At 35.9% G+C, this 25,533-nt stretch overlaps 1 protein-coding gene across 1 annotated transcript in view; it reads right to left on the bottom strand.

Moving 5' to 3' along the window:
* LOC107734488 (kalirin-like) overlaps positions 1-25,533 on the bottom strand; it is a gene marked incomplete at its 3' end in the record, with an annotated part of 179,489 nt that overhangs the window by 57,811 nt on the left and 96,145 nt on the right. Inside the window, exons 4-9 of the mRNA XM_016546460.1 lie at positions 20,919-21,111; positions 15,357-15,869; positions 12,337-12,459; positions 8,906-9,097; positions 8,668-8,799; positions 5,450-5,464 (exon numbers count right to left, since the gene is read on the bottom strand). Of these exons, the coding sequence (XP_016401946.1) occupies positions 5,450-5,464; positions 8,668-8,799; positions 8,906-9,097; positions 12,337-12,459; positions 15,357-15,869; positions 20,919-21,111 (1,168 nt within the window). The remainder of the gene's footprint in view (positions 1-5,449; positions 5,465-8,667; positions 8,800-8,905; positions 9,098-12,336; positions 12,460-15,356; positions 15,870-20,918; positions 21,112-25,533) is intronic.

Below are 25,533 nucleotides of genomic sequence, written 5' to 3'. Positions count from 1 at the left end.
CCCACTTTTTCTCTCTCACAGTTCTGAGTTTATATCTCACAATTCTAAGTTATAAACCCGTAATTGGGAATTTACATTTCACAGTTCTGACTTCTTTCTCAAGAGTTGCGGGTTTATGTCTCACAGTTGCAAGTTTGCACCCCACAATTTTGACATTTTTCTCAGAATTCTGACATCTTGCAGTTCTGTTATATGTGACCCTGGACCACAAAATGATTTATACATCATCTGAAAGTTGAATGAATAAGCTTTCCATTGATGTAATTTTGACCCATGCAATGTATTGTTGGCTATTGCTACAAATATTCCCCAGAGACTTAAGACTGCTTTTGTGCTCCAGGGTCACATATATGGGAATTCTTTTTTCTCAGAATTGTAAGGGGGAAAAAAAGTCAGATTTGTAAGACGTAAACTTAGAATTGTCAGATAAAAGTCACAATTACCTTTTTAATTTTTCATTTCATGTTAGAAACAAGCTTCCATATAAAATGCATGTGTCAAGTTCTTTAAAAAAAATTATTAGATTAATATTGATTTAATGACTATAAACTATCAAATTGGTTTAAATATCAAGGATAAATTATGATTTTTTTTAAATGACCTACAATCATAATGACAATAAAAAAAATAAGGTCACACTTTATTTTAAGGTCCAATTATCACTATTAACAGACAATTAACTATGAATTTGCCTCAATAAACTTATTAACTTATTAGCTGCTTATTAAAAGTTAGTAAAGTAGTTGATAAGTTTAGGTATTGGGTAGGATTAGGGATATACAGTAGAAATGGTCATGCATAATAAGGCAATAATATGTGCTTTATAAGTACTAATAAACAGCCAATATGCTAGAAATATGCAAGCTAATGAGCAACAAGTTCATAGTGAGAATTGGTCCCTAAAGTGTTACCAAAAGTATATTACATAATAGCAATTTCAGATTAGCAGCAAGACTCTTCAATTTAATGTATAGTTATACCAACCTGACATTTGTAACTAACTAACTAAATAAATAAATAAATAAATAAATCGATCTATTTAGTTGAAACTAAACAGAAGAAGAAGAAGAAAAAGATTAATAGATCGGGCACAAATACCTAATTTACCCTTGGGGTTGCCCTAATAATTGCAATTGAATGTTGTAAATGATGACATTTTCACAAAGAAACTTGTCTGACATATTGGTCTAAAATAAATGTCAAGAAACCATTTTGACCTTTACCAGAAAAACACAGGAAAATTAAAGTATGTGTAAAAAACAGAGACTCTAAGATATATAATGTCAGACTGATACCAATGGAACGGAATCTCATGGGTGTAAAGCAGTCAGTCTCCCACAGTCTGCCCTGCTATGACTCACAACCCTCTTTTACTCCAGTTATCATGGTTTCCCAGGTAACCGAGTCAAGAGCACTTGTGTGTTCTGCTGATAACCTCATGACTCACTACTAACCACAACCAATTCACCACTAACCCCAGAAAGAAGCAGAGAAAACACAGAAGAACCGCTCTGATCTTATCAAAACGGGCATCTGACTGCCTCAGACTGAGGCACAGATCATAGAAAGAGCTCTAGGGAACAGTGTGTTGAATGCACAAGAGTGTTTTTAAAGAAACAGCTCATCCAGAAATGAGCATTCCTCTTAAAAGAATTTAAAAACCAATGTTTAGCAGAATGTTGACTCTCAAGCTCTAAAAAAAGAACATTTTCAGGATGCACGTTCTCATTTTTGTGGTGAACTATTCCTTTAACTGCAACTAGTAGCATTTGTACACAAACAGGACTTGTATGTGTATGAGTGTGGGAGGTCTGTTCATTTACTCTAAATAACTCAACCTACTCATTACCTGAATTTAACTGCACACTTCAAGACATTTGGCTACCTCTCCGCCTCCATTACTCAAGAATTGCAAACATTTCAGGGTGAGGCAAACTAACATCACCAAATATGGGTAATACTAACAATCTGTCTCTCAGAAAATATCCAGTATGCTGATATCTCATTCAAATCAATGATCCAGGTTTAACAGAGCCGTATGTTTGTGTTTAAAGTGTTTAGCGTGTTTCACCTGATCAGCGTTTGAAGGGTGAAATCTAACTCTACCTATCACCAATCGACACATATCAGACAAATCTGATGCTTTAACCAATCAGCAGGACAGATCAACTTTAAACCCTCATCGAATACGATAGAAAAATGTAATTATTTCCTTGATAAATCTACAAAGCAGTGGGTGAACAGATGTGAAACACAGTCCATCACCTGGAATACAATACGTTTGATATCATCATTACCAACTGCGTCTGAATGTGTGCAGAAACATGTACAAAAACATGTATATTATCTTATATCCATGGGTTCTGTTGAAATAAAAAGATGGGGTTTTCTAAAGAAGAATAAAAAGCGTTTTTTTATATAAAAACTGAAATCTGCTTTACATCATAAATGTTTTACAATAATGTTTTAAAGAAATATGTGTCAGTAATATTTTTATTATGCAGGAACTGGAAACAATATACTTTAAAATAATATACTTAAGTTCGAAATGAGTTTTGGACACTTAATTGGATGTTCATTGCAATTAAATTAAAATGTATTATAGGTTAAATTTATATTAAATGCAATTAGCTGAATTTTAGAGTGCTTTTTCAACCAACTTAAGTAGGATTTAAGTACATCTTTATACATAATTTCATAATTACTACTATTATCTCTGAAATATGGTTAAAGCGTACTGCCGCATGTACTGACAAGCATTTAACTAAAGATATTTAAAGCCAAATTAACTAAAACATACTTTGTAATTTCTATTGAAATGTGTTTGTCTTGTATTCAAATATATTTGTAATTGCACATTAGTAAAGATGAAGTTGCAGTTTAGTACATTTGAAATATATTTACTTTCAGTACATTACTGAATCAAAATAAGTGCTTCTTTAAAGCACAACAGAAGATTATTTAAACATGATGAAAAAGTAAAACCTTTAATTTAAGATTATTACAAAGTGCATGTTTAAAAGTGTGTTAAGAAACAGTCGTGAAAGTGTGCTCTCTTTAAGTACACTTAAGAATTTTTTTTCCCCCCTCAAATATATGCTTTTAAAATTTTAAGTACACTACAAGTGCATAAAGTTTATCACTCTGGAGTCAGAAGGTTCAGAAGAGAGAATAGAGAGGACTAAAAGCCAACCAATACAGTGCTCATAATGACTGAAACTGATACAGGAGTGCAGTAATGTCCTTTTTACGGTCAGTGTAATGAAGGGTATCATCTGTGCTGCTCTCTGCCCTGCATTTGGCCTGTGGCTGGCCTGAATATGGCCCCTGTTTGGGCTGGGTTTGGCCTCATTGGCTCTTTAGCTCTTTGGTTCTGGTTCAGATCTTGATTTGGCCTGATAAAGCCTGAGCTGAATCCAGGCCCAGAGCTGCCACAGACCCGCTGAAAGAGGCTAATGGAGAGATATTAACTGCTCCCCTGGGCAAATATCCAACACTGAACATAGTCGAAATAAAAATACACACTGTGTATAAAATTGTACAACTCCGAATTCATGGTGAAGTGTTGACAAATTTCCTCATTCACCATTCTGCACTTTAAAATTATGGATGAACTTATGCACATCTAAGAAAAAAAACAAAACAAAAAAACATGAAAACCATTTTTTATTCATTAAAGGAGACTTATTATGCCCCTTTTAAAATATGTAAATCTCAGGTGTCCCCAGTGAGGTATGTCTGTGAAGTTTCAGCTCAAAATACCCCACAGATAATTTATTAGATGATCATTTAGAAAAATTGTTGTTTTCGTGCATGTCTCTTTAAATGTAAATGAGCTGCTGTTCAATGATGGCTGTGCCTTTACAGCTCGTACCTCAGATACTCTGCTAAAAAAAAAAAACATCTGTTTGGTTTTGATTACCATGTCTATCATGCTGAAATCATGCGTTTTAAACCATATACGGTCTTCTGAGCGCACACATCCGAAGCACACAATGTTTGGTGCGGTAGGGGGCCCAACTTCATATTCTTTCATAGGGCCCAAAATTGCTAGCGGCGCCCCTGAATGTGACCGTCCCTTTACACTAAAGGAGGGACTCAAACCCTTTTTCACCCACACGAATGGTGAGGGAGGAATTACACACCGATGTTTAATACTTAGTATGAGTACTAAGTATGAGTAAAAGTGTTGAACAAATCTGGCAAACACTCAAATGAGTGTCATAAACATGTTAGAGTATGTGTGCTCTAGTACATGCTATAAAAATTCACTCTGTCCCCCTTCCTCTTTCCTCTCTGTTTCTCATTTCTGTTCCTCTCTTTATTTATTTTTTGGATGAAGCCAGATGGATGAAGACTCGCATCTCAATCTAACTAATCTCCAAACAAACTAATCACCTCCTCTCACCCTCTTCCTCCATCACAGCAGTCTGAGCGCCAGTCACCAATTTTATCCACCGCTGGCCACACTAGCCATTTGTGGTGTTGTAATCACATCTCAGTGTCTTGAAGCGCGAGTGAGTGTATTATATAAAGTGTTAAAAGGAAATTAAAGTTGGTATATGGTTGAAACAGTGCCTGTTTGGACCTGTATAGAGGGTCTTGTGCTCTTTTCCAAAAACTAGCAAGAATCTAAGACACTTTCTTTTGGCATCATTGCATATATCCTTGAAGGAGAATGCAATCAAAATGCATTGCAACAAGGTCAGGCAAAAGAGTTCATCCAAGATGGCAGACAAGAGAAATTTCTGTTATAAACAGAATTTATTATAGTATAGATTCATTATCAATATAGATAAAAAATAGTTCAAAATAGATAAAATGACCCAATATTTTTACCCATTTGTGTTTTGTGCATTTTTGTGCTTAGAGTACTACATTGTGAGGTTAGCATCATGCTAATGCCAAAGTCTATTGAAATTAACTGTACTGTAAGTCGTGTCTTCTCATGAGGAGCACTCTTTGTGTGATGCCTATGAAGTTGCTGCCTATGAAGAACATTACTTGAGGTTAGAAGGCAGAAAATAGCAAGCCAGTTTACTAGGTTTTGCAACAGAGCCTTCTGTATGTGTATGTGTAATGTTAAAAACACACAAGTTACAAAAACAGTCAGTTATGTCTGTGAAGGTAAACAGCTGGGAAAGAAATTGCGCGTTTTTTTTTTCACGTTTTCTTGGGTTGGTAGATGCACCGGGGACCTGATTATATCATTTAAACACGGGAAAAAGTCAGATTTTCATGATGTGTCACCTTTAAAGTACTGGGGTGGAACCATGGTAAAGTTATGGCATCAGATGGTAATACCATGGTATATTGATACAGTATATCACAGCATTTTACCATATTTACAGTATGTGGCTTAGTGTTTGCTGTACATTGCAATGCAAAACTGCTGTATCTAAGTTCCAAGTTAGTGAGAGAGTCTAGACATATTTGAAAATGTATGTACCTGTTGAACGACAGACTCATGGGGACTCGTGTCATGGTGGGGACCTAAATTGTGGTCCCCACGGGTACAAAAGCTTATAAATCATACAGAATGAAGTTTTTTGAAAATCTAAAAATGCACAAAGTTTCCTGTGAGGGGTAGGTTTAGGGGGTAGGGTTGGTGTAGGGCAATAGAATATACGGTCTGTACAGTAGAAAAACCATTACGCCTATGGAGAGTCCCCACAAAAATTACACTATATAATTACACTATATATATGGATAGCTGACCAGACGTGTGTTTGTGTGTGTGTGTAATTTTCACATATTCAAAGATTGCTTCCTAATACAACGGCATTTTAGTGCCACGGTAAAAAAAAAAACTAAACAAAAATTCTAAGATTATGAGATTAAAGTCATAATATTTTGAGAAAAAAAGTCCAAATTATGAGAATAAAGTCATAGCAATACGAGACTTTATTCTCGTAATTTCGACTTAATTCTCGAAATATTTCAACTTTATTATGGTAAATTTGACTTTATTCTCGAAATATTTTTTTATTTTATTCTTTTAATTTCGACTTTATTTTTTAAATATTACATTTAAATGTAAATAATTTTAAATATTATTTAAAATATATAATCTTGTAATTTTAGATCTTTTTAATGTGGCACTAAAACGTTGTCATTTTCTAAATAAATATAAACAATTAAAATTCAATTAAATTTCAACAGTTCATTTCAATCATCTTTTCGTTACTGAAGGTGTTAGTGCTTAATGAGATAAACATAACTACTAAAGTGATAAACATAACTACCCAAGTACTACTTGTGTTTGTGATCTTAACAACAAAAATTATTTATAAGCATGTAGCTCACTCAAACGCATTGCTCATTGCCATTTGTTGGAAACTGAGATACCAGCAGAAACCCAGTGCATATTTGATTGAGTGAAACTAACCTTAATGTTGTATTGTGTACTGAGCTCAATATGACAACGTGACAGTGAATGATACTATGTTTTAAATGAGATCTACAACAGAACACATTCTCTAATGTCAGATCAATAAACAGAGACATGGGCAAATGATCGAGGACTTGGAAACACAAGGATGAACATTCAATCATGCACAGGACAGTCTGTTTGAGGGGTGGAGGTCTGTGAACTCAAGTAGTACAACAACATCATGGCATTGTTTTCCTGTTGTGTCTTCGGATTAATTAGGGCTGGTTCACTAATTTATTTTAGTTCATACAACATTAGTACAGCTGTAGGCTGATTATGTAACATAAGCACAGAGACTTTCCATCATGACTAAACAGTTTTAGACACGACCGACACCTGAGTGATTGTGGTGTATGTTGATGAAAATACTTAAAATATAACTAAATACTTAAAATAAAACATAAAAATAAATCAAATCTAAAAAAGTATAGCATAGCCAATGATACAATACATTAAAGTTACATATGAAGCAGCTACCGATGTGATGCGATTCCCTATTACGATGCAGTGCGATCCGATTTCGATTCGATTCAACACAATGCGATTTAATGCAATATGATGCAATGGAAAGAAAATGATGCTATGCAATTCAAAATGGTACAGATACTGTAGTTCGCTTTTATTTCTTTGGTTTAGACAGACAGCCATGTTAATCTATATTCTATGTGACTCTCAGTTTAGAGAGGAGAAATCAATCTACTTATAAAATATTGGACACCAAAATTATTGTGTATTTATATTGCATCTACTAATAATTATGTATAAATAAATCATTTTTACCGATGCAAATATGTTAGAAATGATGCATTGCGATACAAATGTCAACTTGTATTCAATGCACATTTTAAATCGATGCATTGCATCGTTAATGCTGATGCACCAACGCAAATAGGTGAATCTTATCTTCTTATATATATATATTAACAAAAATTATATTACATCAATGATATGAAACACCAATTTGAAAGGACAGTTAAAGGGATAGTTCACCCAAAAATGAATATTCTGTCATTAATTACTCACCCTTGTGTCGTTTCAAACCTGTAAGACCTTCGTTCATCTTCGGAACACAATATTTTTGATGAATTCCAAGAGAAAAAAAATCAGAACTCTGACCCTCCCATAGACAGCAAGCATACTACCACAATCAAGGTCCAGAAACATAGCAAGGACATCAGTAAAATAATCCATGTGACATCAGGGGTTCAACCGTAATTTGTACGAGGCTACAAGAATAGCTTTTGTGTGCAAAGAAAACAAAAATAACATAATTTATTCAGCAATTCTTCTCCTCCCTGGCGCCATTTTGGAGAGTATCCACTGAACGTAAACTGTGTATGCTGTTCTGTGTCAGTTGCGCCACGTGGATACGTTGTCTACGCTTTGATCTGAACGAAAACAATGCATCCACGTACATACGTTGTTTAAAAAAAAGCATTCTCGTAAATGCTTCGTAAAATTACGGTTGAACCACTAATGTCAAATGGATTATTTTACTGATGTCCTTTGCTATGTTTCTGGACCTTGATCGTGGTAGTATGCTTGCTGTCTATGGGAGGGTCAGAGAGCTGACGGGATGCATCAAAAAGATATTGTGTTCCGAAGATGAACAGAGGTCTTACAGGTTTGAAACGATACGAGGGTGAGTAATTTTCATTTTTGAGTGAACTATTACTTTAACTGTCCTTTCAAATTGGTGTTGTTTTAAAAGTTGTGCATTGGATACAAGTTGGCATTTGCATCGCAATGCATAATTTCTAACATATTTGCATTGGTAAAAATTTTTTTATTTATATCTAATTATTAGTAGATGCAATATAAATGCACAATCATTTTAATTAATAATTTTTAATTAATGACAGAATTTTCATTTTTGGGTGAACTATCCCTTTAATACAGTGGTGTTTAACTGTATGTTTTTAACCATCAAATTATGAATTTACCAAACTATTTACCAAACTAAATGCTCTTCAAATATAACATATTTTAAAATAAAACTGATTCACTTTTCTCCCAAGAATTCCAATATTTTATTTATTGCAATCTCATTAAAAATTAAAACAGGCAAAAAAAAAAGAGGAATGAATGAATTCTGTTTGTGTCATTCAACATTTTTTTGTCATTTTTTGGCATGTTTTCGAAAAGGAAATCAGATGCTAGGAAGTGCATCTGCTAAACAGCCTAAATTGGGCATAAATTCAAATACAGGATATCGTACAGAGTTGAGTTCTCACCTCTGTATAAGCTTGAGTGACCTGTTCATAAAGCGTCTGATGGTGATGAATGGCCAATTCCAGATCCTGCATCTCTGACGGCAGCCCGCCCTCACTGCACATCTTACACCACGCTTCCACACCAGACAGAAACTGCACAGACACAGGCCATTAGAAACCACTACACCGCTGCCACCATTGTTTTTAACAGCATTTGCATGTTCTGAGAGCTACAGATGATAAATAAGAAATCAGGCACCTGCTCGGATTTCTGATGGAAGACGGCAGACATGGCGAGGATGGTGCTGCGTTCATCGAGAGCGGCGGCGAAGCTCTTCCACTCCTGATCGAGCTGCGTGCCGACCTGTTTGATCTGCTGAGACGCGTAGTGACCCGCCTCCGACAGCCGCGACGCCACCGACATGATGCGGTTTATGTTCACATATGCATTCTGGGAAACAAGAGATCAGACAGCATCGTACCATAAACAAACATTGCAGAAGAGCAAGTCATATAAACTAGTGAGAATCCAACTTTAGAGTATTGAAATAAAGCAATACATCACTGGAGGTTGTGTGTTATAGTGTGCATGTCAGTAAAATGATATTGTCACATATTATTGCAATTTAAAATAACGGTTTTCTATTTGAATATACTTTAAAATTAAATTTATTCCTGCGATCACAGCTGAATTTTCAGCAGCATCATTACTCCAGTCTTCAGTGTCACATGATCCTTCAGAAATCATTCTAAAATGCTGATTTATTATCAATGTTGGAAACAGTTGCAGTGCTTAATATTTATCTGTGATACGCAGGACTCTTTGATCAACAAAAAAGTTAAAAAGAACAGCATTTATTTAAAATAGAAATCTTTTCTAACAGTAAAAGTCTTTACTATCACTTTTTTATCAATTAAACATTAAAAATATTAATTTCTTTCAAAAAAAAAAAAGGAAGAAAGAAATAAGTATGGTTACACTTTTTGTAAGGTGTCCTTGTTACAGTGTAATTATACATTTAAGTACGGAGTAATATTAATTAACTACATGTACTTACTGTATGGTTAGGGTTAGGATTAGGGTTTGTCTTAGGGTTACTTGCATGTAATTATGCATAATTAATTGTTATTATATTAGTAAGTACATGCAATGTGTTACAAGGACACTTTTAAATAAAGCGTTACCAGAAGTTATTTTATGTGTATATTGTTACAAAAGATTTCTATTTTAAATGACAATTCAGCTTTGCATCACAGAAATAAATTGCAATATTTCACAATATTACAGTTTTTTCTGTATTTTTATCAAATAAAAACATAAAAAATATACTGTTTCTTAAACTTTTGAATGACAGTGTGTATATAGCTTCAAACGCCGCTCATCCAATTAGAATTCAGAGTCTGAACCAGCCATTTAAACGTGTTAATCACAAAAGAGCAAGCCTTTCATTTAACCTGATCAGATTAATGACACTGTGAACACAAACGGACTGATATTGGAATCATAGCTTAATGAGGCATAAAACAACAATCATGCTGGGATAAAGAAGAGGAGGATGAATGAGCAGCGTGAGTGTGTTTGTGTCTGAGCTCAGATGATTGGGAGGTTGATTAAAGTGGTGAGAGGAATCCTGGCTAGCTGAGCAGAAGACAGCTCTCTGAACGAGGAGCTTCACGACATACTGTGAGCATCAATCAGGCTGAATAAGCTGCATAAAGACTGGTAGACGACCTTTGCTATAATTGTGGGAAACTGGTTAACTTTGAACAGTGGACCAGCTCAGCCACCCTCCTGAAGGGACAGTTGAATCAAAACTGAATCAAAAATTTACAGTAAAAAACCGGCAGCTGTGGTTGCTGGAATTTAATACACTGATAACCACCAAATGCAGGTGGTGATGAGAAAGTCACATGATGAACCAAAGTCCATCACAAGCAGCTTTTAAATAATACCATATATAGAAGGTGCACAGTGTCATTCACACAAACACTAAACACCATCATTTGTAACAAACATGAAACTTAAATAATGCAATAAACATTCATTTAACAACATTAGGTGTAACACACAAACCTAATATACAAAACAGATAAGAAAAAACTAAGAGGAAACAGTTATTTCAACAAAAAAAACATCAAATTTGAAATTCTGGGAATGTCAATTTACAGTTATTCACTGTAAATTATACATTCTTTTTCACTTCCAAAAATGGTATACTACCGTAAAATTACATGTAATGTCCAATACAGTTTTTCAGTTATTTCAACAAAAAACCATCAAATTTGAAATGTAATGCAGGGAATTCTGGGAATGTCAATTTACAGTTATTCACTGTAAATTATACATTCTTTTTCACTTCCAAAAATGGTATACTACCGTAAAATTACATGTAATGTCCAGTACAGTTTTTCACCGTATATAGTAGGGGAATTTACCGTTAACCATTTAACAGGTGTTTACTGTAGCATTTTTACAGTCTTTTACTGTTAAATTCACGGTCATTTTTTACTTTGGAACACAAATGATGCTATTTTTAATATTCTCTCATCACTTTTGTCCATCCATTGAAATTCCACACAACCAAAAAGCTTTGAAATGTTCATATAAACATTGTAAACGTAGCCCATATGAATCAAACTGTTTAATCCTTCTTTAAGCCTTCCAAGGAGACACAATCACTTTATTTGATAAATAGAATTACTTTAGGGTTTTATTTTTATTCATATATAAACACTGATCAATGCATATACATTTGGTGCTTTTAAGTCGATCAGGGAGGTTTGTATTTATGAGCTGGGAGGTTGAAATTATAGAAAGATTTTTTTAACTCTACATCTACAAAATAATTAATAAAGAATGTGCATTAGGTGTGCTTTTAGCTTTTTTATGTTTTGTTCTTTTTATGAAGTGCTGTAAAAAAAATCTTTATACAACATAATTGTCCAATACTAATATAAGTTGTACATGCAATTTTTTTTTATTATAAAAGCAAAATAAATCTTTAATTTTTAAGAAATTTTTAAGAAACTCTGCATCCATTGTGTCCAACATATTTTCTCACTGACACATCCCCAACTCAGAAACTCATACTTATAATTATGACTTTGTGGTGACGTTCATGTTCATTAAACTCATACGTAACAAGATCTTTCCAACATGACTTGAACGTACCAATAGCTCATCAAGTATATTAAATGATGAGCTTGCTTGATACACGAGAAAAACCTCACTGATTCTTGTATGTCAAGCAAGCACATTAATAAGATGATTGTGTCTCTTCTGAAGATTTGGATTATTCCACTCGTTTCATTTGGATTACTTTTACAGAGTCTTTATGAACTTTTTGAAGCTTGAAAATGTTGGTTGTGTGTCTTTTCAATGCATGGACAAATATGATGAGAAAATATTGATGTTCCAATGAGCGCAAGTCTTACGAGTAAATAAATGATGACAGAATTTAAATTTTTCCGTGAAATATCCCTTCAAATGGTATGAACGACACACTTCTCGTGACAATTCTTAAGTAGTGTATTTTATGATTTAGAGAATTGGCGATTTGGTATAAATGTTCAAATACATATGAAATCGCCAACTCATACAAAACGTATGAATTCTCTGAACTTTAAGTTAAGAAGTAGTGGCATTCAAGACCAGCAAACAAGACTTCCACAAGCATCAGCATGACATACCATGGAGTTCATGGCAAAGTGGTTGTGTTGAGTCTGCAGCTCCACAGCGTGCTGGTAGCTCACGCCGATCTCTGTGTGGCTCTGAAGAAACAATTCCTTATTGTGACTGATCCAGTCAAACATCTACAGAGAGACGAGAACAGAAGGAATCATTACATATAATCCTGCACCATTCCTTTATGAAGTTTACATACCACCACAGTTGGGGGTTTGTTATTAACTTGACAGCATGCATAATTAATCAAACACACAGACTAACACTCGACAGGCTAAGGACAGATAACAGAATGACAAGTGCATTTCGATAAGAGTGTTAATATAGGGAGACATCATTGGATTAACAGCGTTCTGTGTTTTAGTAGGAAACATGAAGGATTATTTTGTACAATCAGCATGGTTTGCTGTATTGTCATGACAGCCCGTCTAATTTAGATTAATCCACGTGTTGATAATGTGCTGCGCTAAAGCACAGATATCAGTTGTAGGACCTTTTAAAGGATTATACTGTCTAGAACATTCGTCTAGCAACATTTCTAACACAATCTGCATCATAAATACCTTTTTGTCAATGTCAGAGTTTGTCATTCCCATCATATAGGCTACACTCTAAAAAATGCTGGGTTGTTTCAACCCAATGTTGGGTCAAATATGGACTAACCCAACTGTTGGGTTAAAAAGTTAATTTAAAAATGTAACCAAAATTTAACCCAACAGTTGGGTTAGTCCATATTTGACCCAACATTGGGTTGAAACAACCCAGCATTTTTTAGAGTGTACATACAGTTGCAAGAAAAAGTATGTGATCCCTTTAGGGTTTACCATTATTATTATTAGTTGTAGTAGTAGTAGTTTTAGCATTATTTTATTTTATTTCTGCCATTAAAGATCAGATCAAATTTTATGACTAATGTTGGAAGAAAATTCTAAATTCTAAAAGCTGACTTCTACAATAGTTCTTCTACCTGGAGCCCAAACAATAAGACAATCAAATTGTATTGCCAATTAATGCACAAATCCATTCTAAATCTTATACTGTTGCAACTGTACATACTTTACACATCAAAGCTTTATGCATTGCATTAATTAATTCATAAGAATGCCTTAATTAATTGATGGAAATGCAACATAATGAATAATAAACAAATATGCAAATACCAAAGTCATTAAAATTCTGTGCACATGTTTCACTGCCATGTCCTCCACTGCTTCTGAGTTACAAACAATGTATCCTCCAATACCGAATAACTGTCCTAAATAAATATTTAATTAGAGCTGCAAATTAATTGCACTTGTAATCAAGATAAGAGCTGAGAGACAGCATAATTGATAATGTAGTTGACTGCCTGCATTCCTATTACATTAAATGGCCGGTTTAATCTAATAGGTCTGGGCTCGTTCTAAGAGAAGTTGGACAGAGGTATTAATTAGCAGAATGACTGCTCGCTCTTGGCCTTTTGACACAAGGAGGCCTGGCACATTGACAGGCAAATGATTTTCAATCGTGTTCACCGGCGACGAGTGAAAGGTTGTGTGTGGGAGATAAAAATAAACGCCTGCGCTCTGAGCGAAATGAAATCATCAACACAAAGCACTTATGAGTACTCAGCATCAGACGGGTCCCTGTGAGCGGCCCCTCCAGCCCTTCACCTTATCTCTGAACGTCTATCTCAAACTCACTGCTCTCATGAAGTGGGTGGAGTTAGTGTGAGGTCACACTTTTAACCATATAAAGCCTACAATTTCACACTCTGCATTATCAACATGATCAGAACTTTGCTGGAAAAACTGTTGCCCACAATCTGCTACATGTCTTCTGTTGTCTGATTGATTAAATTGTTTTAGCAAGAAAAAGGCATTTCAGTATAATTAAAAAATGTCTTGTGGCTGTGAGATCTTTAATGTTTTTTATAAAGTAAATATAAGACCAACTTTTATATTGTTAGTAATATCTCAAGATGAATACTTACTAGACTAAAGCAACTTTTTTATTGAATCTGAGTATAAAATATGATACATCAAGCTTTTAAAGGAATGTTGTACATCTTTCATTCATCACTGTATTGCACTGCATTGTATGTTTTGGCCCCCACAATAAAAACTACAGAGATTTGATCATAAATCTAAGCATTTAAATATCATCTTTTTAAGACATATTAATGGCAGATATAGAGTGACAACTGCTATTTATATCCATTTTATGTAAGTAATCTCTTTTACTGTTATTGATTTTATTTAATTATATCTGTTATTATTATTCAATTATATCGGAATTTTTTGTTAATTTTTGGCCATACTGTATATCAGCAACTCCACCAAATTGCATGTAATATCAAAAACATAAAAACATTTCAATGTTTCTCATATTCAATGTTTGCGTTAAGTCTGACTATTATTATTTAAAGCAAGGCTTTACATGGGTAACCAGAAATACACACAAAGCACTCAAGGCATGATGTGAAGTATGAGTCCGACCTTGAGCGGCTTTTTGCTTTAAAAATAATTTGATACTATACAAAATACCAATGTTAAATAAATTGTTATTGCAGTTTATAATGCACTTTTATGCATTCATCAAAATCCTTTTACAACAAAATCAGACTGGAATTTAGAGTCAGAAATCTGATTTGCCTTTTTTTTCAGGATCAGCCTTTAAAATAAATCAGCAACAAAACCGAGCTTGCATCAAATGTCAGTCTCATTACAAAGACAAGTATACATTTTGTAAACATATTGGTGATCTAAATTCATTGGGAAAAAGAGTGAAATAAACCAGTTTTTGGGACATTTTTGGGGGTAAATTATTCCTTAGCATAACTGTATATTTTTCCAGCTAATCCAATTTTACAACTTGTTATTTATTTATTTAATTACTCACCCACTGAATTACTCGCTCATTTACTTACTCACTCACTGAATTACTCACTTACTTACTTTCTCAATTACTCACACACTGACTGGCTTACACAGTAAACAGCCATAATTTTGTCAACTCATACCAGGTTAAACCAGTGCTCGCTTACCTTCTCTGCGTCTTGTTCAAACAATCGGAGCTGAAAACACTGATCCAGCTTCAGTTTTCTTAGGTGCCACATCTGGTGCAGGTGCTGTCTGGTGCTGTGGAGTTTATCCAGCAGACTGGCGATCTTCGGAACCACACTCTGGAAGTCGGCACTTCCAGAAATACAGTTCCTCCCTGAGAAGCCATCACTGGAGCGGATACACTGCAAGAGTCTCTGGCCCTCGTGGTCCAGCTCTTCCACCGGAGCCTTCATCACCTTCTTCTTCAGCTGAGTGTGCTCATCGATGAGTCTCCGAGAGCCCTCCACGTCCACCGGGAACTCTTTCTTAGCCAGCATCTCCTGCAGATCTTCCAGGCGGGAGAGAAGGTGAACGGCGCTGGCCAGGAACTCCTCGAGAGCGACACGGAGCTCAATCCATTCCTCATGATTATATTCCAGAGATCCCTCAAAGTCATCTGTTAACTGAGATGGGTCCACAAGTTTGGTCAACCCCTCCACAGATACCATGCTTGTCTGTCAGTGAGAAGGTAGAAACAGACATGTCAGTTTAGGGTGAAAGTAAGGACAGCCTGCCTGTTGTTTGATGTGAGCCATAAATGAATTATAACAAGGAAACATGAAGTCTGATATTTTATACAAACTCTCTGTAGTATGTTCACTACAAGAGAGAGAGGATTAGAAGACTAGACAGCCACTCAATAATTGCATTTTTACCTCAAAAGTGAACTTGGCACTGCCAAAGTTGGTCTTCTGTTTCTGCCAGAAGTTGTCGGGTTTGATGATGAGAGCTACGCAGATCTCAGCTGAAAACGCTTCCTGCAGGGTCTTCAGTAACGGCTTTATCAGGTCCCACTTAGAGCCACGCATATCAATGATCACAGTGAAACCCCTCTTACACACGTCCTCACTGAAACAGACAAAGAACGAGAGATTTCCATAAATGTATGCAACAATTATTAAGTAATTATTAGTCTACTAGACTGCTAAATAAAATAAGTATGTAAATTAGTAAATAATTATAACTGGGGAAATGTGAAGATGTTATAGGTATTGGCTGGGGCTGACTTAGTGATTTTGGGGACCTAAGCAAATAACAGGTACGGGGTTTATTTGCCCCTTCACAAATTGTCTATGGGATAGTGTATTATTTTCTTTGCGTTAATTAAAATGATTTAATTTACAACTATTTTAATCATTTAAAACTAAACATTTAATCATTTCATATGTATAATCATATTATTATTTATAATAAAATCTTTGGAATTTACCATGTCCAGAATCAAATCATACAGGTGCATCTCAATAAATTAGAATGTCGTGGAAAAGTTCATTTATTTCAGTAATTCAACTCAAATTGTGAAACTCGTGTTAAATTCAATGCACACAGACTGAAGTAGTTTAAGTCTTTGGTTCTTTTAATTGTGATGATTTTGGCTCACATTTAACAAAAACCCACCAATTAACTATCTCAACAAATTAGAATACTTCATAAGACCAATAAAAAAACATTTTTAGTGAATTGTTGGCCTTCTGGAAAGTATGTTCATTTACTGTACATGTACTCAATACTTGGCAGGGGCTCCTTTTGCTTTAATTACTGCCTCAACTCGGCATGGCATGGAGGTGATCAGTTTGTGGCACTACTAAGGTGGTATGGAAGCCCAGGTTTCTGTGACAGTGGCCTTCAGCTCATCTGCATTTTTTGGTCTCTTGTTTCTCATTTTCCTCTTGACAATACCCCATAGATTCTCTATGGGGTTCAGGTCTGGTGAGTTTGCTGGCCAGTCAAGCACACCAACACCATGGTCATTTAACCAACTTTTGGTGCTTTTGGCAGTGTGGGCAGGTGCCAAATCCTGCTAGAAAATGAAATCAGCATCTTCAAAAAACTGGTCAGCAGAAGGAAGCATGAAGTGCTCCAAAATGTCTTGGTAAACGGGTGCAGTGACGTTGGTTTTCAAAAAACACAATGGACCAACACCAGCAGATGACATTGCACCCCAAATCATCACAGACTGTGGAAACTTAACACTGGACTTCAAGCAACTTGGGCTATGAGCTTCTCCACCCTTCCTCCAGACTCTAGGACCTTGGTTTCCAAATGAAATACAAAACTTGCTCTCATCTGAAAAAAGGACTTTGGACCACTGGGCAACAGTCCAGTTCTTCTTCTCCTTAGCCCAGGTAAGACGCCTCTGACGTTGTCTGTGGTTCAGGAGTAGCTTAACAAGAGGAATACGACAACTGTAGCCAAATTCCTTGACACGTCTGTGTGTGGTGGCTCTTGATGCCTTGACCCCAGCCTCAGTCCATTCCTTGTGAAGTTCACTCAAATTCTTGAATCGATTTTGCTTGACAATCCTCATAAGGCTGCGGTTCTCTCGGTTGGTTGTGCATCTTTTTCTTCCACACCTTTTCCTTCCACTCAACTTTCTGTTAACATACTTGGATACAGCACTCTGTGAACAGCAAAAAATGCTGGGTTGTTTCAACCCAATGTTGGGTCAAATATGGACTAACCCAACTGTTGGGTTAAAAAGTTAATTTAAAAATGTAACCAAAATTTAACCCAACAGTTGGGTTAGTCCATATTTGACCCAACATTGGGTTGAAACAACCCAGCATTTTTTAGAGTGTACATACAGTTGCAAGAAAAAGTATGTGATCCCTTTAGGGTTTACCATTATTATTATTAGTTGTAGTAGTAGTAGTTTTAGCATTATTTTATTTTATTTCTGCCATTAAAGATCAGATCAAATTTTATGACTAATGTTGGAAGAAAATTCTAAATTCTAAAAGCTGACTTCTACAATAGTTCTTCTACCTGGAGCCCAAACAATAAGACAATCAAATTGTATTGCCAATTAATGCACAAATCCATTCTAAATCTTATACTGTTGCAACTGTACATACTTTACACATCAAAGCTTTATGCATTGCATTAATTAATTCATAAGAATGCCTTAATTAATTGATGGAAATGCAACATAATGAATAATAAACAAATATGCAAATACCAAAGTCATTAAAATTCTGTGCACATGTTTCACTGCCATGGCCTCCACTGCTTCTGAGTTACAAACAATGTATCCTCCAATACCGAATAACTGTCCTAAATAAATATTTAATTAGAGCTGCAAATTAATTGCACTTGTAATCAAGATAAGAGCTGAGAGACAGCATAATTGATAATGTAGTTGACTGCCTGCATTCCTATTACATTAAATGGCCGGTTTAATCTAATAGGTCTGGGCTCGTTCTAAGAGAAGTTGGACAGAGGTATTAATTAGCAGAATGACTGCTCGCTCTTGGCCTTTTGACACAAGGAGGCCTGGCACATTGACAGGCAAATGATTTTCAATCGTGTTCACCGGCGACGAGTGAAAGGTTGTGTGTGGGAGATAAAAATAAACGCCTGCGCTCTGAGCGAAATGAAATCATCAACACAAAGCACTTATGAGTACTCAGCATCAGACGGGTCCCTGTGAGCGGCCCCTCCAGCCCTTCACCTTATCTCTGAACGTCTATCTCAAACTCACTGCTCTCATGAAGTGGGTGGAGTTAGTGTGAGGTCACACTTTTAACCCTATAAAGCCTACAATTTCACACTCTGCATTATCAACATGATCAGAACTTTGCTGGAAAAACTGTTGCCCACAATCTGCTACATGTCTTCTGTTGTCTGATTGATTAAATTTTTTTTAGCAAGAAAAAGGCATTTCAGTATAATTAAAAAATGTCTTGTGGCTGTGAGATCTTTAATGCTTTTTATAAAGTAAATATAAGACCAACTTTTATATTGTTAGTAATATCTCAAGATGAATACTTACTAGACTAAAGCAACTTTTTTATTGAATCTAAGTATAAAATATGATACATCAAGCTTTTAAAGGAATGTTGTACATCTTTCATTCATCACTGTATTGCACTGCATTGTATGTTTTGGCCCCCACAATAAAAACTACAGAGATTTGATCATAAATCTAAGCATTTAAATATCATCTTTTTAAGACATATTAATGGCAGATATAGAGTGACAACTGCTATTTATATCCATTTTATGTAAGTAATCTCTTTTACTGTTATTGATTTTATTTAATTATATCTGTTATTATTATTCAATTATATCGGAATTTTTTGTTAATTTTTGGCCATACTGTATATCAGCAACTCCACCAAATTGCATGTAATATCAAAAACATAAAAACATTTCAATGTTTCTAATATTCAATGTTTGCGTTAAGTCTGACTATTATTATTTAAAGCAAGGCTTTACATGGGTAACCAGAAATACACACAAAGCACTCAAGGCATGATGTGAAGTATGAGTCCGACCTTGAGCGGCTTTTTGCTTTAAAAATAATTTGATACTATACAAAATACCAATGTTAAATAAATTGTTATTGCAGTTTATAATGCACTTTTATGCATTCATCAAAATCCTTTTACAACAAAATCAGACTGGAATTTAGAGTCAGAAATCTGATTTGCCTTTTTTTTCAGGATCAGCCTTTAAAATAAATCAGCAACAAAACCGAGCTTGCATCAAATGTCAGTCTCATTACAAAGACAAGTATACATTTTGTAAACATATTGGTGATCTAAATTCATTGGGAAAAAGAGTGAAATAAACCAGTTTTTGGGACATTTTTGGGGGTAAATTATTCCTTAGCATAACTGTATATTTTTCCAGCTAATCCAATTTTACAACTTGTTATTTATTTATTTAATTACTCACCCACTGAATTACTCGCTCATTTACTTACTCACTCACTGAATTACTCACTTACTTACTTTCTCAATTACTCACACACTGACTGGCTTACACAGTAAACAGCCATAATTTTGTCAACTCATACCAGGTTAAACCAGTGCTCGCTTACCTTCTCTGCGTCTTGTTCAAACAATCGGAGCTGAAAACACTGATCCAGCTTCAGTTTTCTTAGGTGCCACATCTGGTGCAGGAGCTGTCTGGTGCTGTGGAGTTTATCCAGCAGACTGGCGATCTTCGGAACCACACTCTGGAAGTCGGCACTTCCAGAAATACAGTTCCTCCCTGAGAAGCCATCACTGGAGCGGATACACTGCAAGAGTCTCTGGCCCTCGTGGTCCAGCTCTTCCACCGGAGCCTTCATCACCTTCTTCTTCAGCTGAGTGTGCTCATCGATGAGTCTCCGAGAGCCCTCCACGTCCACCGGGAACTCTTTCTTAGCCAGCATCTCCTGCAGATCTTCCAGGCGGGAGAGAAGGTGAACGGCGCTGGCCAGGAACTCCTCGAGAGCGACACGGAGCTCAATCCATTCCTCATGATTATATTCCAGAGATCCCTCAAAGTCATCTGTTAACTGAGATGGGTCCACAAGTTTGGTCAACCCCTCCACAGATACCATGCTTGTCTGTCAGTGAGAAGGTAGAAACAGACATGTCAGTTTAGGGTGAAAGTAAGGACAGCCTGCCTGTTGTTTGATGTGAGCCATAAATGAATTATAACAGTCTGCAGTATGTTCACTACAAGAGAGAGGATCAGAGGACTAGACTACTACTCAATAACTGCATTTTTACCTCAAAAGTGAACTTGGCACTGCCAAAGTTGGTCTTCTGTTTCTGCCAGAAGTTGTCGGGTTTGATGATGAGAGCTACGCAGATCTCAGCTGAAAACGCTTCCTGCAGGGTCTTCAGTAACGGCTTTATCAGGTCCCACTTAGAGCCACGCATATCAATGATCACAGTGAAACCCCTCTTACACACGTCCTCACTGAAACCGACAGAGAAGCAGAAATTTCCATAAATTTACCAGAAGGAATGCAACAATTATGAAGTAATTATTAGTCTACTAGAGTACTAAATAAAATAAGCTCATAATTAATTATAAGTGAATAATTATACATAAGAAGTAAATAATTATAACTAGAAAAACACTTGTAAATAATAATAATAACAATAATTATTATTGTTACTGTTGTTGTTATTATTGTAACAGCTGGACATATCAGACACATTATTGTTTGTTATATTTAACAAATAATCCAACACCCCACAACCAACAAGCTAACCATGAGATTCTGTGGGACCCTCTCCCAAATGCCAAACAACCCCAAAAGGGCAGAACAGACTCCTTATTACCACAGCAACCAGATAAACTTCACGAGCTAAATGAGTTGCAACACAATTACATGAGTTTTGATTCTGTCACTGCTTACAAAACACAGTCACTTTAACAAGCCGATCTTGCTACATGCTCTAATGCGTTAGTACTGTAAGAAAGTACAAAGCAAGTACAGGAACTTGCCACTGCAAATACATAAGCCGATACGGTGCTGTGAGTATTTAAGACATAATAATCCAACACCCCACAACCAACAAGCTAACCATGAGATTCTGTGGGACCCTCTCCCAAATGCCAAACAACCCCAAAAGGGCAGAACAGACTCCTTATTACCACAGCAACCAGATAAACTTCACGAGCTAAATGAGTTGCAACACAATTACATGAGTTTTGATTCTGTCACTGCTTACAAAACAAAGTCACTTTAACAAGCCGATCTTGCTACATGCTCTAATGCGTTAGTACTGTAAGAAAGTACAAAGCAAGTACAGGAACTTGCTACTGCAAATACATAAGCCGATACGGTGCTGTGAGTATTTAAGACATACTGCTGCTGCACAAATAGCATATAAAATAACCCCATAGCAGATCTATACAGGTGGAGCTGGGGAAGGTGGAGGGTTTCAGAGGAACTCTGAAAGCGCGCTGCAAAATGCTCTAGTGAACGCTAACCAGCCATTTAAAAGTAAAGCAGTAAGCTCGTTAGCTGTGTGTGAAACATGAACCTATCAGCCTGTGCCATCTAGAGTTTCATGACAGAACTTGGCATTTCTAGAGGTGTTATGAAATTACACTGAATGTTCACTGGACAAACAGATTAGTTGAGTGTAATATTAATTCTGCTACAGTTACTTCTGGCAGCTGCTATAAATAAATGTAATTCATTATAATTGGTTGTGATTATTAAAAATACATTTCCAGTTTGAGCTAACACTGCACGAAAAGGGTCAAATCTGGTAATATCTGGCCATGTTAAACTGCAGTGTAATTTCAGGTTTGCCAGATGTATGTGGAAATTACCTGAGCCAAGTTACACAGAACAGTAAATTTCCAGAAATACCCACATACTCTGGTGTACACGGACATATACAGGAATCTGTGAAGTTTCATGGACATATACAGCTGAAACTGCTGGTTGTGAGGATTGGTGGCTGTCAGACTTTTCATATGTTAATGAGCAGCAGTTAAGGTGCTTACTGTGTTCCCAGGTGGAGGGAGGGGGTGAGCCAGGGAAGTTTCACAAAACAGCCTCAAAATAGTCTTAATAATATTGAACTCAAACATAGCTAGTCTTATTATTTTTGACAGAGGCATTAGAGAACATATCTATGTATGTTGTACGATTTTTAGATACTGTCTAATAGTTATGTTTAGTCAAGTCTAGCAAAGAGTATTTATATAATTATAATTATAAATTGCATATAGACAAGCAATACTTTCAAAATATATCTCCCCTGATAAATATTTTATATAAAAAGTGTGTCAGATAGCCCTGGTCTCCTATATATCCAACTCTTCGTAAATGATCCTCTCCCACCACCACAAACACACACACAAACACCCCACCCCCTGCTACGAAGACTTTTGTGTTTGACCTGATCTCAAGTCACACTTCTTGAAGACACCAACAGCTACAGACTGAAACATTTGTAAGCTTGCACAGTTCTGGGAAGAATCCACTTCAACATCATACACAAACCTGGTAAGACTGATTACTTATATTGTGTAAAACTGACTGGTAAAAAATGTATAGCCTGAATGCAGTGTAAGCGTCTGCTAAATGCGTAAATTAAATTAATTTAAAAAATAATAATTATTAATTAATTAATTAAAACTAATATCTTAACTAATATCTTTGACTTTGTAACGTGGCGAACAAGACGAGAGACGTGCGGATCCATACGCATAGCTTTATTCAGAGACATGGTCAGAAGCAGGCAGGGTCAAAACATCAGCAAACAGGTATGGCACAGACGAGACATGAGCAATCCAAAACGGGCGTGAGTCAGTCGACAGCGAACGTTATCCAGAGGGCTTGACAAGAGGGGCAATCTAGAAACACGAGCAATAGTCCAGGCGAGGTACAAACAGAGTCTGAATGAAGAGACAAGGGTTAATCCAAGAAACACAGGCAAGAATCAGAATACGAGAAAACAGGCAGGGTAAGACTATGTCTAGACTATGAAAACTAGAAACTGGCTCCGTAGAGTAGCTATCGCTAGGAGAATGATAAACGCTATACAATACTCAGCAGTGAGAGAGAGGAAGTCCATGGCTTATGTAGGGTGTGTGATTGGTTACAGCTGTGGGTGTAATCAGTGCAATGGATGATGGGAAATGTAGTCCAGGGTATAGTGTAACAGTCTGTGTAGTGTGAGAGTCCATGTGGTGAGCGGGTGACCTCTGGTGGTGAGTTCATAGAAGTTCATAGACCAGATTCGTGACAGACTTGATGGCAAAACTATATTTATACTTTAATTTTTCTCAGATAATGTTTCCTCTTTTCTACAGTATCCTACACACAATACATATTTTAAATGGTAACATATGTTCAGAAGGTTGTTGCAATGTTTTACTATCAATTTTTGTATTGTTTCACCTATCCAATTAAATATTTTTCCTTTACTAAACATATTTTATTTTTTTAAGTATCCTGCAAGACTTATGATGAGACTATGAGGAAGAAGTCTTTATAGTTTCACTCCGGAAAGGCCCAGCTGAAACACTCAATCACAGCTGTGGCTAAAATGCCAAAGAGAGACAGCAAGTTTAGAAATTGACATGATGTTAAGTTCTTAAATAGGCTATTAGCCTGTAGTGATTATTGTCAGCATTACTGTTGTTTTGCAGTTGCTGGTCAACAGGGATAAACACAGAAAGAGCATTGTGGAGGACAGAAATGGTGGAGCTCAATGTAAGATGAGGAAGATACTGTTGTTGATGTGGATGCACACAGGATCTACAGTGAGGAATGGAGTCTGCTGGGACACATCATTTCATGAGTTGTTTACTGCATTTGTTTGAAATCTTCATTCAAAGTAGATGTTGTATTTTTAAATGTTGTCTTTTGTTGAAATTGTTTTCTGACTGTTTATATGTTTTGGATGCTATTTTCCCATAATAAACAAACAAAACAATTGTTGGTTAAATTATATTTTGTATATCTGCCCCATGGTCTGCAACAGTGTTGGGCAAGTGATTTAGTAATTTAATTACATTTTCAGATTACTCCTTTTAAAAGTAATCACGTTACTATTTCAAAAGTAATTAGTTACATTACTAGTTACGTTACTTTTTTCTGTGGCTACATCCATGAATTTCATTTACATGAAGTTATAACACAATTAATATATGCATAATGAATCTTTCATAATGGCTACAATTTGTGTGTTATAATGAGAGGATTCATGAGCATGCACATTTCAGCACTGCACTCCTGACTGGCCATTGCGTTCCAGAAATCAACATTGCTCAACGCAGCTAACACGTGTTATAGCCTAAATAGAAACTCTGCCTACGCTCGCGCCTGTTTATCAGTTTTTATTTTATATTAGTTATTGTTGCTTTTGTGCAATAGATGAATAACACTTTATTTGTTTTAGATATTTTATGTTTAGATATTTCTATTTTGCGGGAGTCCCGTGAATCACTTTATTCTCCCGCATCCCGCACACACACGAGTGTCTACCGCCCGCACCCGCACTCGCCCATCTTGTCCCGCGCCGCACTGTTGCCACTGGCACTGGACTCGACAGTGCGTGTGCTACACCCTTTTTACAATCTAGATTATAAAACACATGCATTCTGTCAGCAATGTAACGCGGCAGTAACATATAGAGACATTGGCTTGTAACTATACTCTATTACTATTTTGAAAATTATAACACGTTAAATTACTCTGTTACTAAAAAAGTAATCAAATTACAGTAACGTGTTACTAAGTAATGCGTTACTGCCCAACACTGGTCTGCAACCAATCACATCATTCACCTGTAGTGTTTGTGGGAGGGAAATATTTTAAATTTAACCAATCACATCATTCACCTGTAAAGGTCAACCGCAAATATGACG

The sequence above is a fragment of the Sinocyclocheilus rhinocerous genome, unplaced genomic scaffold (assembly GCF_001515625.1).
Source record: "Sinocyclocheilus rhinocerous isolate Xijiao unplaced genomic scaffold, SAMN03320098_v1.1 scaffold340, whole genome shotgun sequence".
NCBI classification, from domain to species: Eukaryota; Metazoa; Chordata; class Actinopteri; order Cypriniformes; family Cyprinidae; genus Sinocyclocheilus; species Sinocyclocheilus rhinocerous.
Note: the sequence above shows the minus strand (reverse complement) of the source record. Positions and strands in the feature narration are given on the sequence as shown.